The 14,689-nt window shown below is 42.7% G+C and overlaps 1 protein-coding gene across 1 annotated transcript in view; it reads right to left on the reverse strand.

Annotated features, from left to right (window-relative positions):
• Window positions 1-14,689, reverse strand: part of plcl1 (phospholipase C like 1) — a 128,953-nt gene that overhangs the window by 44,703 nt on the left and 69,561 nt on the right. Inside the window, exons 2-6 of the mRNA XM_080903673.1 lie at window positions 8,157-8,231; window positions 6,090-6,377; window positions 5,670-5,960; window positions 4,149-4,540; window positions 193-1,318 (exon numbers count right to left, since the gene is read on the reverse strand). Coding sequence (XP_080759799.1) covers window positions 193-1,318; window positions 4,149-4,540; window positions 5,670-5,960; window positions 6,090-6,377; window positions 8,157-8,231 — 2,172 coding nt within the window. The remainder of the gene's footprint in view (window positions 1-192; window positions 1,319-4,148; window positions 4,541-5,669; window positions 5,961-6,089; window positions 6,378-8,156; window positions 8,232-14,689) is intronic.

Below are 14,689 nucleotides of genomic sequence, written 5' to 3' on the forward strand. Positions count from 1 at the left end.
CTGCATTCCAGCTACCATAGGGCGAGAGGCAGGGTACACACTAATGCAGGGCTAACACAGGATACTGAATCGAATAGAGAGCAAAAGTACATATCCCGATTGCCACAGGTTAGAGTCATCTCATCACCTCAGAGGGTTAGTGCGACAGAATGAAAAATGTAATGTTGGGGAAAAACAGAGTAACATCTAGACCTTAATACGAAGGGTCTGAGGTGGGACACCTGGCACGCAGCCCTGCGTGTGGGCACTGAAATACGACACTTCATCCCGCATCACGGCAGGTCGGAGAACATAACCACAGCCTCCGTTCTGTGTGAAGCGGCCTCGGTGAAGGTCCAACATTGCGCCAGGGGTCTGTTGATTTAAGGCCACAAGTTGGACTCCTCCTTTCCAGTACCCTTGTGGGTTAGGGTTGCTGGAGTCCAGACGCACGGAGCTGGGTCGTACTCTGGTTAGGGTGCGCTTGGTAAACATAACAAGGTCCTCTGGGCTTTCACTGGTCAGCCGTCCAGCTTCTCCTTCGCCTAAAGAGCACAGTGTCCAGTAAGGCAGCTCGGGAGCCACCGGTGTGCTGGGAGAGGATGGACTACTGGGGGGAGTCTGCTGCTGAGCCTGCTTGTGACTGGCTCGCTGGGCATAGAAGCTACGACTTCCAGTTCGAGCAATAGCCACCAGGTCTGACAGCTCTTTGTGGAGACGGAGCTTCCTAGGTTGAGAGGGTGGAGGCACCACCAAGACCACACCCAGTTCCTCCTCACCGGGTATTGTCATTCTTCTTCCTGCCAGAGGTCCACCTCCGCCTATCTCCTCATCTTCCTCAGACACTTCCCTATCACAGCCTTCATGGTCTGGAGGGAGTTTCTTCCCCACTATAACAATGCGTCCCTTAAGTTGTTCAGGCGAGGGTAAGGTTGTAGCTCGTCCTCCCAGGCTGACCGGCAGGGCTTCTGGAGTGTAAAGGCGTGATCCAAACACCTTCCTCAAGCTCTGTGCCATGGTGTGCTGCTGGTCTGGGGAGCAACGGTGACACAGGTACAACAAAAGAGGGTACTGAGAGGTCAGGAAGGCGTATTTATTGACCACCTCCAGAGCAGAGCGGATAGTGACTGGTGCATGGTGGTGGTGATGATGATGGTGATGATGATGGTGTCGTGGGATATCAGGCCCACAGTCAACCCCGAGCAAAGGCTCCCCCTCTGGGCCATCAGTTACTCCCAACTCCAGGCATCTGCAACCAGACTGCAAGGCTTTGATCAGTCCTCCAAGATCTGCTCTTCCATGGACCTGGTCATCCAACAGGTAGGAGCGGTATGAGGTGCTGAGGGTGAAAAACAAATCAACAATAAATCATTCAGCAACACAAATCATGTGTCATTTTAATATTACTAACATTTAATTCAATGTTCAATGATCTTTTTCTTGAAAAATATAGGCAAGAGGGAAAAATATACAGAAATCAATAAACTTTCTAAAGGCTTAACAGGCAGTCATGATTTCGGAGCGTTAACGCTACTCCATTACTGGGACGCTTAGCAAGTGCAGTGTTTCCACCAGCACCAGGTCCTTGCCAATAGAGCCATAGACCAGGGATTTAAAACCTGTCAGACCAACCTGAGCACCACCTAGGAAAGTCTATAATTTAATGTCCCACACACGGATGCTGGAGTGCTCATCAGGAACTCAAAAGGAGACAACGCTGGAGGCCAACTCCAAGGCAGTCTCACAAGTTACCATCAAGTGTTAAATATACCAAGGTGATGGACTGTCCCACTGCTGTTGTGCATTTGCCTCTGTGGCAGGGTGTGTGGCTCATCTGCATGGGAGGGGTGGAGCAGTCGAGGCTGAACCACACAGCTGTTCTTCATCACCTGGTCATGCCTTTCCTATTATTTGCCAAGACCTGTGGTGTGGAGGGAAGAAGGCAACTGGAAAGCTGCTCTGATAAAAGCATGAAGGACACTGAAAATAAAGACTTGCAACGCAGTGTGCTTCGGGTCCTTATGTTGTAATCCCCTCAATCAGCTCTTTTCAAAAAGTTGATAGGGATATAAATTAAGAAGTTTAGTGTCCATTAGACACTTCTGGGACATGGATGGCATCAAGCTGCATGCCAGGAGTGACTGATCCACCTCACCAGGATCTACAGTGAGGACATTTGGATGTCATTTGGACTGGATAAGTGTAGCTGAATGGCTGCAAATAGAGGGAAGGTAAAGGGTTGGAGCTGTCCATAAGAAGACTTATGGAGCTACAAGTACCTGGGTGTCTCACAGACCCACGGGAAGCATGATGAAGGTGCAAGGTCAGCACAGCCAAATACCTCCAGAAGGAAAGACAGGTACTGGAAAGCTAGCTGAATGGTAGAAATAAGAGCCAAGGAGGCAGAGGAGGAGATGGATGCCATCAGTGGCATCTATTTCCTCAAAAGAACTCCTTACAATGCGTGGAGCTCCACACGAAGTCCAAGACCTCAAGAGCAAGGATTAGAGCCAAAACATGAAACATCCACAAATACATCACCCCCAAGGTGAGCCATTCCAAGAGTGCCTCAGGCAACTGAAAACAGCGGGTGATGAGAAAGAGGAAGAGGAATGACCAATCCCCTGCATGGGATGTACCATCGACAGACAAAGGAAGTGCCTGACATTCTACCAGTGGCTAGAAAAGGCAGAGCACCTGATCCACAGAAGCAGGAGTCTACCACAGCCAACAGGACCCAAGTTGCAGGTTGTGCAAAGGTGCCCAGAGAATATCCAGCACATGGTAGCAGGATGTAGGATGCAAGCTGGGATAGTGTCTCCACTCAACAGCAGCAACCGGGCCTTGCTGAAGAGTGTGTTTATTGAAGGACAAGCACTGTGGAATTCCCAGTACCAGTGTCATTGTGAGTTTTTGACTGTCCTGCTGAGTTTTCTGCCTCCTCCTCTCAGCCACTGAATACAACCCACATTACAGCAGCCAGCCTTGAAAAAGCAACCAGTCCCTGAATTAATTCAGAGTGGCACACAGACATGATGTAATAGTGTAACAATGTGGCTTTAACTGGTTTTAAATGAAAATTTAAAGTAGTATACATGATAATGTGTTAAAATATGCAGTCTACAACATTTTTACAACGCACATTTTGCTCTATGGTGTTATTAAAGGCCATTTCTAGATCTTCAAACTGGCTGCTCATTTTATACACTCTGACTAGTTCTGACTAGCTTCACCTCAGAGGTGGGGACACTTGTTTCATTCGTCTAAAAACATAACAAATATGTAATTCCACAAAAACATATAGCATGTAAGCCCCTTGGCCTTAAAGTAATGTTTACTTGCTTTCTCACCAGGTGTTTTGACCTGTAATGGCAATGTACATTTCCAGTAGAAAATCACCTGCAATCCCACTGAAATTGTGACAACATGCTAATTTGCGTCAAATCGCCTTTGCTAACCTTTTAGCAAAATACGAGTCTTCATCGCCTGTGACATCCAGAACACAAAAACTAATTACAATCAAGAAAGCACTGGAACACACTAGGAGCATGACACAACTGACCTTAAAGCTGAACACAATTCAAACTGAGCACACTGCAAGTAAGACTTTGTAAAACAGGAAACAGACAGAATTACATCACCTCTAATAAAAACAGAAGCTGGAACTAAGCACTAAAGACTCACAATACTAAAGAAGCACATGAAGTAAAAGTAAATCAAACAGAATACTTCGATGTAAAAGACCCAGAACCATGACAGCTGCGAGTTTTACACTGGACAGAGTAATGTTGAAATGTTTTGGGCACCTGTAACTAAAACGTGTTCCTTGTGGTATTTGTTTGGTGTTGAGATGTACTCTTAAGCCCATCAGATTTGCAGGGGGTTTGCATAACTATACTTATATATACAGTACATTTAACAGCTCACCTCATTTTCTGGTGTAGAAATCATTTCTGGTTTGTTTGTTTGTTTGTTTGTTTGTTTGTTTGTTTGTTTGTTTGTTTGTTTGTTTGTTTGTTTGTTTGTTTGTTTGTTTGTTTGTTTGTTTGTTTGTTTGTTTGTTTGTTTGTTTGTGCACTCCTAGTTTTTTCTTTAACTGGTTCAGAAAAAGAACCCTTTTAATTTTGTTTGTTTTTTTAAAAGATGTCATGTTGATCTGTTTGACTCACCTGATGTAGTAGTGGGACAGAGGCATGTTCATATCCTGGCAAACCCCTAGTTGCTCTGGGTCAAGCAGCTGGCATTCTGGAGACTGCAGGTAGCGGGCAAATCCATCCAGACCCAGCAGCCCTCTCTCCTTGCCTTGAGCAGAGGGCTCATAACGCCTCAATAGTTCCCAGCAGCCCTCAGTGGTAGCCAGAGACAAACCCTGCTCTGTCTCCAAGAAGAGCCGGAGGTCCTGAGGGTCCAGACACTCGCGGTCTTTGGACAGTTGCACCATTAGGAAGTAGACATCTGGCCGTGTGCAAAGCTCGCAGAAGGCTTCCTCAAATTCCTCACGTGTCACGTGGGAGGTCAGCTTTTCCTTGCTGCGCTGGATCTCCTTGAAACGGAGACGCACCTGAGGAAAAACAAAGCGGAAGTGGATGAAAATAGGAAAGTGCAGACAGTTAATTAAGCAAGAACTTCAGTTATTATGTCTCATTCATTCAGTGAAGTTGGCAAAGAGGATTACATTTTACTTGTCTTTTTTCATTAAGGATATTAAAGCGAGCCACATTCAATTATATAACACAATGTAGCCATCGTTTCTGTCTACTCTGAATTCTCCTTTCTGTATCTTCTGTGTTCTCGCCCATGTGTGCCAGTGCAGACATTTATATTCTTTAAGTTTCCTAGCTTAGTCTGTGTGTAAGCAAATAAGGCACGAGGCAGGGAAAGGGAGAAGGAGCGGTCCTGCGTGAGGCAACAGCAATCCAAAAGAGAAAAGCAGAACAGCCACAAATCCGTCATCAAGAGGGATTAAATGTCCTATTGCTCCAATCAATGTTATTTGGAAACACATCACTTAGCTGTGATTGTAGCTGAACATGTCGTTCTGAAATGCAGTCCTGATTGCAAAGAGCTTAAATGATGATGCTGTTTTTTACAATGTGTAAGTTCTGTTAATGCACAATATCTCAGCAGCTCTGGGGGTTAGCATTATGGGTATAAAACCTAGAGCAAATCGTTATGACAGAACTCAAATGTTCCAGTTATTTCTGAGTCAGTAAGCTTTGTGTGACAGCCTCCTTCTCAACTTTCTCTGTTCAAAGATTTAAAGATCATCAGGCTCCATATTTTCTGTTTAATTCTGCAGATTTAATGTGCAACACAAACACACTAGAGTTTCAGTTTTAGTGAACAGCAGCTGTGGTTTTTCTACAGTTTTGACCCTCACTTTCCTAATAGTATAGCCAACAGTTATGGAGCAATATTAGCAGTCATCTGATATCATATCCTTGATTATAGAACCAAAATAATTCTCTTTTTGCTAGGTTTTTGGTCTCCACCAACTTCCAAAGGAAATCTGGCTTGTGCGGCTCTGATAATGTCTGAAGGCAGTCTCTAACTCTGTCTGTGTAGCTGGAGCTTACTGTTACTCTTAAGTCAAAGAAAATACAGCTTCAGATAAGAATACATTTATGCACTGGTGGTGCTTCATATCTAATACTGCAAGTCAAGTTTCTGTGGTATTACATATTTGTCACCTTGGCCTCCTTGATACCAGGGCACAGTTTGCAGATGGTGGCGACTGCTACGTCCTCTGACACGATCCCGTAGCCATCTTCATCGACCTGGGCAAACTCTGCTGTCAGCCACTCGCTCCTCATCTTGCTTCCCAGGCTTCCTTCAACGGCCACCCCCCCTCCTTCACCTGGTCCTCCTCCTGCTACACCTCCCCCAGCCCCTCCTACGATGGAAGGATGAGCCAGCAGGTAACGAAGGCCTGTTACCCAGATGTTGGCCACATCAGCTGACAATGCCACCAAGTCTAGAGACTGTAGGGAAACATGGATAACTGGTTTAATGGCTGGGTGTACACTAGTGATTTTCTTCGTTTATATGTTTATACACAGATGTTTTGACACTATTCTTCTGCTGACACAGATTTCTTTTTCCATTCTTACCTGGTAGTCATCTCCATGTATGATAGAGAAGGCTGCTTCTTCAGCCAGATGTTCGGAGAGAGGGCCATTGTGGAGGAAGGTCTCGGTGCTCTTCCCAGTGCGGACCTCACGAATGCTGGAAACGTCAAGCCGAGCCCGGTCTCCATCTTTCTTGGATGGCTCCCAGCGTAAGCAGCTCAAGTCTGGATCCAGTGTGTAAAAACGACAGTAAACCCTAGAATTGGGCCGGATCTTCTTCAGTTCACACCCTCCCTGCATGAACGCCAAACAGTCGGCTGCACTGCTGACCTGGAAATTAAAATCACCAAAAACACGTTACTGTCCACACGTGAATTTTCTTTATTCCAGACAAAATATACTTTCAATTTATTGGAATATGTCCTATTAATGTCTCTGTGTCGGATATTAATCTGGTAAGGAAAAGGAAGAAATTGTTAAACAGGAATGGTTTTACAGGTGGAGACAGCTGACATTTATTCCCCCTCGACTTTTATGTTTCTTCACTGGTTTTGCATTTAGCTGGGTTAGTTTCGCTATTGGTAGAATGAGGCCATACCTCGACCCTACAGAGGTTGCAGCTCCTTTCTCCTTTGGCAGGTTTGCTGTGTCTCCTAGCACAGTCAAAAGAGCATGGAGGCTATAATAGGAGGCAGCCAGTTACTCTAGGAGAGCTGGACAGATAGGAGACTGGTCCTGCTCAAGGGTTATGGACGTATCAGCAGCACCAGTATCAGCTGCTTTGTGCAAGGAGGAACAGGAAGAGCACCGCCTGAGCTAAGTTCAATAAGGTCTCACATCTGTCCGCTCCCAGGTGCTGCCAGCTAAATCTAAGCCTTATCACTCCCACTTTCCCACGCTGTAAAGTTGTTTGTGTCCAATCACCTTCTCCCGGCCTTGCTCTCCCTGCTCTAATCCCTTTCACAGCTGGGATTCTGTTCCCCTGAGATGGGCCAAACACCTATCTATACTCTGTCTCTTAATAAATCATGTTCATTCTTTGTAATGATCTCTCCTTACTGAAATGACCTCCAGCAGGACACTGGTGTGAAAGTCTGTGACCAGACAATCAAAAAAAGACTTCATGATGTCCTCTACTGGGCCGTGTGTCTCATCTATGAACTTTGTCTGTTGTCTTCCTTTTTCATCCTGCCTCCCAGCTCCATCGAGGGAGCCTCGACCCTCACATACATCCCTGCCTCCTGGATTTATTCAGCAGTACTACAGTTGGTACCGTATCATATGCTTTCTGCAAAAAGACAGTGCAACACCTTCTGAACTTCTTTCCTTCTTGATCAAAAGTTGGATATGTAATGCTCTTTCTTGGCATAACCTTCATGATTTAACATGAAATCATTTCTAAATGTAATACTAATACAGTACAGTAGCCTAACACATTTTTCTGCTTCCCTACAGAGCAGCAGCATACCCCCCCCCCCCCCTTTTTTTTTTTTTCAAATGGTACCCACATCTGTAAGTCTCTTTACAGGGAGGGACACATCTTTTTTCATTTTCATTCATCTACAGTAACATCTTCTAACTGTGGGTGATGCAGTTGACGACAGCCAGGTTAGTTTTGATGTTTTCACAGAGGAGTGTCGCTGCTTCCTTCTATCGGCTCATCATAACAGCTACAACATCAGTTGCAACACCAGCAAATTTATGGCCCAGTGTGTGGCTGAGAGTCACTAGTGGCAACACGCCCTTGGTTCTGGTACAGCACCATGTGTCTCATGTAGACGGCAATAGATTTGATATTTATCACCATTATTGCAAACAGGTGGCATATAAGTGCCTACTTGAGCCAGTTCAAGGGAAAACTAATAGCCATCTGACTGTCTGATTGCTGTATAATCCCTGTTTTATCGTGGTCTTGGCACACCAAAGTAAATGTGAAGACAGTGACTGGACTGAGTGGTCAGGCAAGGAGATCACAAGTTGACTGCAGTCTACAGGCATTGTTTTCCCTAATGTAACTGTAATGTAACTTCCCTTGAGATAATCAGAATTCCCTTTAAGATTCTGCTTAATCTATGTGAAACTGATTTTGATCATTTATTTCCAGTTTACCTTCTTTTCAGAGGGCATACTACTGAAGGACACCGTCTTCTTCCTGCCTCCGCCCACCTTTTGCACTGAGGGGTCCTGAAGAAAGACAAAGACAGATGGGCTGAAGGTCAAAATGAGAAGCATCAACATGCAGGATGTACACAGTCATAACAGTCATAAGTCAACCTGGAAAATTAGGATTGGGAGAGAAGTCCCTCCTGGTACTCCTGATATTCCAGGGAAAGGTGGAAAATCTGTTTTCCTTTCAACAAATCTGAGGCATGGCTTAAGAAAGACCTGGGACATGAAAAATATTCACTGGTAGGAAAATATTCAACGTTTTGAGCATTTTGAGCAGTGGAGAGGCCGAGGGCAGCAGAACTAACATAGAAATACTGTTATTTCCCTTTTGTTACAACACACACACACACACACACACACACACACACACACACACACACACACACACACACACACACACACACACACACACCTGTTTTGAGCCCTGCTGGGATTTTGAATTCCTGCCTCTGTCTTTGTGTCAGACTGATTGGCAAGTTCATGTGCAAATGTCATTGTTTACTTTCATTAGAGCTACTGCAAGGAATTTTTAACGAAGGTCCCGACAATGGCTTGTCTCTGATTTCTAATGAGCTCTAACCACTGGAGCTAAAATGATAGCAGTAATTGCAACTGGCATGGAGTGCAGAGTTGGCCACCTCTCTGCTGTACACTCCTTTACTTTGGTGCTCAACCGGCAAGTAGTGCTTCATTTGTACACATATAATATACTGTAACAGAAGTCTGCTAATAGTAACTGTTCTCCTCCTTAAATATTGGAAATACACTCGCTTCATTGGGTAAGCCTATTCTACTGCTCGTTGCCTGCTCATCAACATCGCATGGCAGCAATTCTCTGACTTTAATAATAATAATAATAATACAATTTATTTGAGAGCGCCTTTCAAAAATCCAAGGTCACCTTACAAAAGAACAACATTAATAAGATAAGATACCTTTATTAGTCCCACAAGGGGAAATTTCATAAAAGAAGCAATAGTCATAAAATACATAAAATAAGTTAAAATTGCAAAGCAGAACTTGACAACAGGTAAAATCAGCACTAAAGCGAATAAGGCAGTGTGAACAGATGTGTTCAAACAGGTTGTGTTGACTTCAGTGTTGACTTTAGTCAACACGACCGCTAAATTTCAAACCCAGCATCAGAATGGGAAAGAAAGGTGATTTAAGCCAGCGGTCCCCAACCTTTTCTGTTCCACAGACCGGTTTAATGTCAGAGAATATTTTCACGGACAGGCCTTTAAGGTGTCACTGATAAATACAACAAAATAAATGATACGACCAAGACAAAAACTGTGGTATATTGTAAATATAACAATAAACGCAAATTCACTGTGTGGTTGTGTAACTTTATTAGCAGCGCCCTCCTGAGATGCACCAACAACATTGAGAGTAACATCCTCCTCTCTGCCCCTTAATGCTCTCTGGTCGCTATGGTAACACGTAAATGTTTCTTTCAAAGTAAGACACAAAACTACAACACGGGAAAAGACCCAGGGAAACCGAGTTAACGATAAAAACCCTGAAAACCATAAATTTCACATCTGAGCCTCATCTCTCGCGGCCCGGTACCAAACGACTCACAGACGCTTATTTAAGCGACTTTCATATGAAAGTAAAACTGAATTGAACTCAACTGTCACGGTCCTGGGTCGGTGACCCAGTGCTTTGAGTTTCTTGTGTCTCTGAGTTTTTGTATTATGATCTTAGTTCTCTTTGTTGCCCCAGTTTATTCTATAGTCTAGCGCTTTGGCTTTCTTGTATTCTGTTTAGTTTTCTGAGTATTTAGTAGCTGTCTGTGTCTCTTTGTTGTTGTTCTGTGTTTCTTAGTTGCTCTGTCTCCCCTAGTCAAGTCTGCACGCCGGAGGCCCAGCTGTTTTCGCCCACTTCCCCTTCCCGTAGGAAGCGGCGCAGATGCCGCCATAAAATGGACGATGTTAAGCAACTCCCGGTGGTGAGTTACAATGATTATTTTTCTCCCGCTTCTATGGACATTAAAAACAATAGACTCACTCCTGATCCTGTCGATGTGTCAGTTCACATCAAAAGTTCAATCCTGTTTCTAGTGATTTTGCGTTTGGGTCCGTTTCCTCCCTGCACGCAGCCGGATCATGACATCAACATCACAAAGAAATAGCAGATCCTAGACTTTACTCAGTAGCAACTGATTTAGAAACCCTGATCCTAACAGTGTGTAGCTGAAGAATGGAAAATATCACAGTGTAGCTACAGTCAGCTTTATGTAATATTTCACTATGTCATCTTTACCTGTAAGCACCCTTTAAAAATGTTTATTATTATTATTATTATTATTATTGTTAATACTGAAATATAAAAGTCATCAACTATCATATGAAGCACCTTTTCAAATAATTGTAGCAGTCAAGAAATCCTTTGCATGCTCTTGTCTCAAAAAGAAACTGTACTTTTACTTGAGTGTTTCTTTTGAAATATTGCTCTGATTTTTACAAATGATTTTTTTCTTTGCAGGGAAAAAAAACAGGAAGCCTACACAACAGAGACAAGGACAGGACAAACAGAGCAGTGATTGCCTCTGAACAAAAGAAAGGGAACAAGGCAAAAAAAGAGGAAGAGTTGAAATCGTTGCCTCGTCCTATTCGGTACATTGATTTCCAATTCCCATATCCGTACACCTCCCAGTACACAGAGACACGGATAAGCAGCAAGGTCAGAGTTTTAAATGAGAGCTTGTTTGTCTTTATTCACTTTACTGTGCCACAGAATGTCTTTTTCATTACATTGGTCAGCAGAGGCCGGACAGAAGAGCTTACAGAAAACAGGTCAGTGGGTATTTAGGTGGACAGATCAGAGTGGGGAGTGGCCATAAACTGCGTCTCTTTGACTGTGCTAGTGATGCTCTGGGGCAGTATGGACAGTTGAGAACATTGATGTTGGTAGCTGTCGTTACTAATCCGGCATGTGCACGTTGCGAGACTACATGTTTCCACTAGGGCTGCTCGATTATGGCAAAAATGATAATCACGATTATTTTCACTGAAATTGAGATCACGATTATTTGACGATATTTATTTAACCCTTTAAGACCTACTATGGAACCAAGTCCACCAGAGCTTATATTATTATTTTTTTTTTTTTACATGCTGTAGTGCCATTTGTGGGAGCATTTCAAGTTGCTATACATCAATACAACTGTTATAGCCCATATTTTAATAATATGTATGCATTAAGTCCATAGTAATTACATAAATTGCAAAAAAGTGCAATAAACTACAAAAAAAATTGAAAATTGCTTTTGTTTTGTTTACATATATTTCTACTTGGAGAAATTTAAGAGGTTTATCCCTCAAAACTTTAAATACAATAAAGTTGCAAAAAATAGTTTACAACAACAGGAAATTTATTTTGAGTGTCTTCATAGTTTTATTTTGGAGATACACCAATTTTTATATACTGCAGGAAAAACAAAAAACAATCCTATGATGCAAATTTGCAAAGAAAACAGCATGTGCATCATTTCACTGTGGGAAGTGTTACGAACAGCTGATAGGAACGGCAAAGCGTGTTTCTGGAATATTATGTTTTTGTTCCTGCAAGCGCTTTTTATGCAATTTTTGCAAAGCTATATGTGGAAGGAAACCGTGACCGAGGACAAGCTGATGGCATAAGATGTAAGTACAACTCCTCCGGTTTCATATGCAAAACAAATTATTGCGCTAGCTTACACGGTTCAGGTTCTACAGGGATTTAAAAATAGTTACGCAAAACGGAGCGTGCTGCTCTGACCGGCTTTAAAGGGTTAACAATGACTTTAAAAAAATAATATAAAATAGTGTGCAACACCACTGAAGTTTTTTTTTTTTTTTTTTTAAACTCTCTTTTCAACCAACGGCAGTCACTCTCCAAATAACTTCTGCTTAGCTTTCCGAGCTTCCCTCGGGTCCTCTTAATCAGCGGTCTCCAACCTTTTTTGCGCCACGGACCGGTTTATGCCCGACAATATTTTCACGGACCGGCCTTTAAGGTGTCGCGGATAAATGAGGGAGGGGCTAATAATCGGCTCAGTCATTTTTAATGATCATTGAAAGCCCAGATCGTAATCGTGATTAAAATTCGATTAATTGAGCAGCCCTAGTTTCCACTGTCACTGCATGACACAGGCCGTCCAGGAAAGTAAGGCCACGTCCTTAAAAAAGCCTTTAGTGCAAAGTCCTGTTTCCAGCTATAATCCACCATCTGCATTAAGCTCTCCCCTTTGTTTGACTTCACCACACTTTTTAACTCTGATATGATCACGCTCACACTCATTGTTGAGTAACTGCCAGGGGAAAGAAAAAATCAGCACGGATGGAGAAACAGTCCAGAGAAATGGAACCAAAAGCTGGAGGCAAGAGGAGATGTAATAAAGGTCAGGCTGGACAAATTAAGAGAATGGATTGGACTTAAGTGGATATGCAAGAAACAAGTAAAATGGAAGGATTGGTTTGCAAACAAGCACAAATAAAATATTCAGCACAAAGAAGCAAAGACGGGAGATGAAAGAAGGACTGTGATGCAACAAGTGCAGACACAAAATGCAGACTAGTAGGAGACGGGACAAAAGTAGAATACATGGTTAGAGAACAATAGCTCATTGTGTTGGAAAGCCTTGGACAGCAGATAAAGTGGTTACAGCAGCTGGCTCTTCACTAAGGACTGCCACACTATTTCTATACCTGGTTATATCAAATGGGCACAGAAGACAAGCCTCAGGCTCGTATGAGCACCTGCACACAGCGAGGAGACTGGTGCAAAATTGTAGCTAATATCAGTCTTGTCACAGTAACTGAGAGCTACCAATGAACAAGAAATCTCTTTCCAGACTGTTTTCTATATCCAAACAATGAACAAATAAAGAAAATATCTCCGTATACTTCAATCTAGTGTGACTCCATCAACAGTTTTGTTTTAATCTTCTAAAATCCAAAAATGTCATGATTCTTTTTTGACGTAAAACAAGAAACATCTATGCATTCTCTAAATCAGAGGTCCCCAACCCCCGGGTCACGGACCGGTACCGGGCCGCGAGAGTTGAGCCTCGGGTGTGAAATTTATGTTTTTCAGGGGTTTATTTATATTTGTTTTGTAGTTTTGTCTTATTTTGAAAGAAATATTTACGCGTTACCATAGTGACCAGAGAGCATTAAGGGCAGAGAGGAGGACGTTACTCTCAATGTTGTCGGCGCACTTCAGGCGGTCGCTGCTAATAATGAATTTGTGTTTATTATTATATTTACAAAATACCACAGTTGTCTTGCTCGTATCATTTTATTTTGTTGTATTTATCCGGCACACCTTAAAGGCCGGTCCGTGACATGGAAAAATGGTCCGTGGAGCAAAAAAGGTTGGGGACCACAGGTCTAAATAGAAAACCTACTTTATTGACTCTTCTTTTTTTTTGTAACAAATGTAAAACTGCATTCACAGGAGGAAAAAAACTGCTCTGAGTAACATCTGAAATGGACCTTTAGCACAGAATGATGACAGAATGATATCCAATTCATTTTTATTTTATTTAGCGCCAAATTACAACAACAGTCACCTCAAGACACTTTATATTGTAAGGTGCAGTGCCAGCAACAATAGAGAAGACAACAATCAGATGAACCCCTTTGAGCAACACTTTGTGACACCGGGGAAGAAAAACTCAATTTTCACAGGAAGAACCTCTGTGCTGAAGGAGGGGCAGCCATCTGCCACAGGAAGCAAACCAGAGGCAAATATGAAGCCTCTTCATCTTAAAACTATGTCAACTCCATGAGCCAAAAAAACATTTGATAATCAACAGTTAAAGAAGTGCCATGCATGCAATATTTTCAAACATAAATGTTAGCATGGTATGAACAGCAAAATTGCCTGACATTAGAGCTGCATCAGCATAAAGGCATAACACAGGAATCCTTCCCAGGAGGAGGCTAACAGCTGAGGGCTAATCTGCGTAGCCGCTGGTCGTGTTGTATTATGTCTTACTTTGTTATATTTCCTTAAAATATTAATGCAGCCTCTGGGGAAGAGTACATTCTGCTAATGCCTGATGAGTATAATTAATGGGTTTATTTTTTTAATAAAAATACTAAACTTTAATTGTGTCATTCTGGAGTTATTGCTCTGTAACCATAATTCTTTTGTGTTCACTGTATATGTAAAAGTGCTGTGTGGATTGTTTGTATAATGGCGGGTTAAATGTCACTTTTCGTCTGTTCTACAAAGCTGCTCAAAACTGTTACTTAACTGTTACTTCTATTTTTATAACACACAAATTTGGATCGCTGTAGCCAAACTAGATATGGTATGATTCAACGACCTCATCTTTTTCATTAATCTTGCCACCGGTCTGAAACCAGCTAAAAGCATTTACTCTATGGCAGACAACAAGGTCTTTCTAGCAGTGTTACAGTTTATCCCAGAGGGAATGCAGGCATGTCACGTTTATTCCCACACCAAATTGGGAAAAC

Source organism: Rhamphochromis sp. 'chilingali' (assembly GCF_963969265.1).
Source record: "Rhamphochromis sp. 'chilingali' genome assembly, chromosome: 14".
Taxonomy (NCBI): Eukaryota; Metazoa; Chordata; class Actinopteri; order Cichliformes; family Cichlidae; genus Rhamphochromis; species Rhamphochromis sp. 'chilingali'.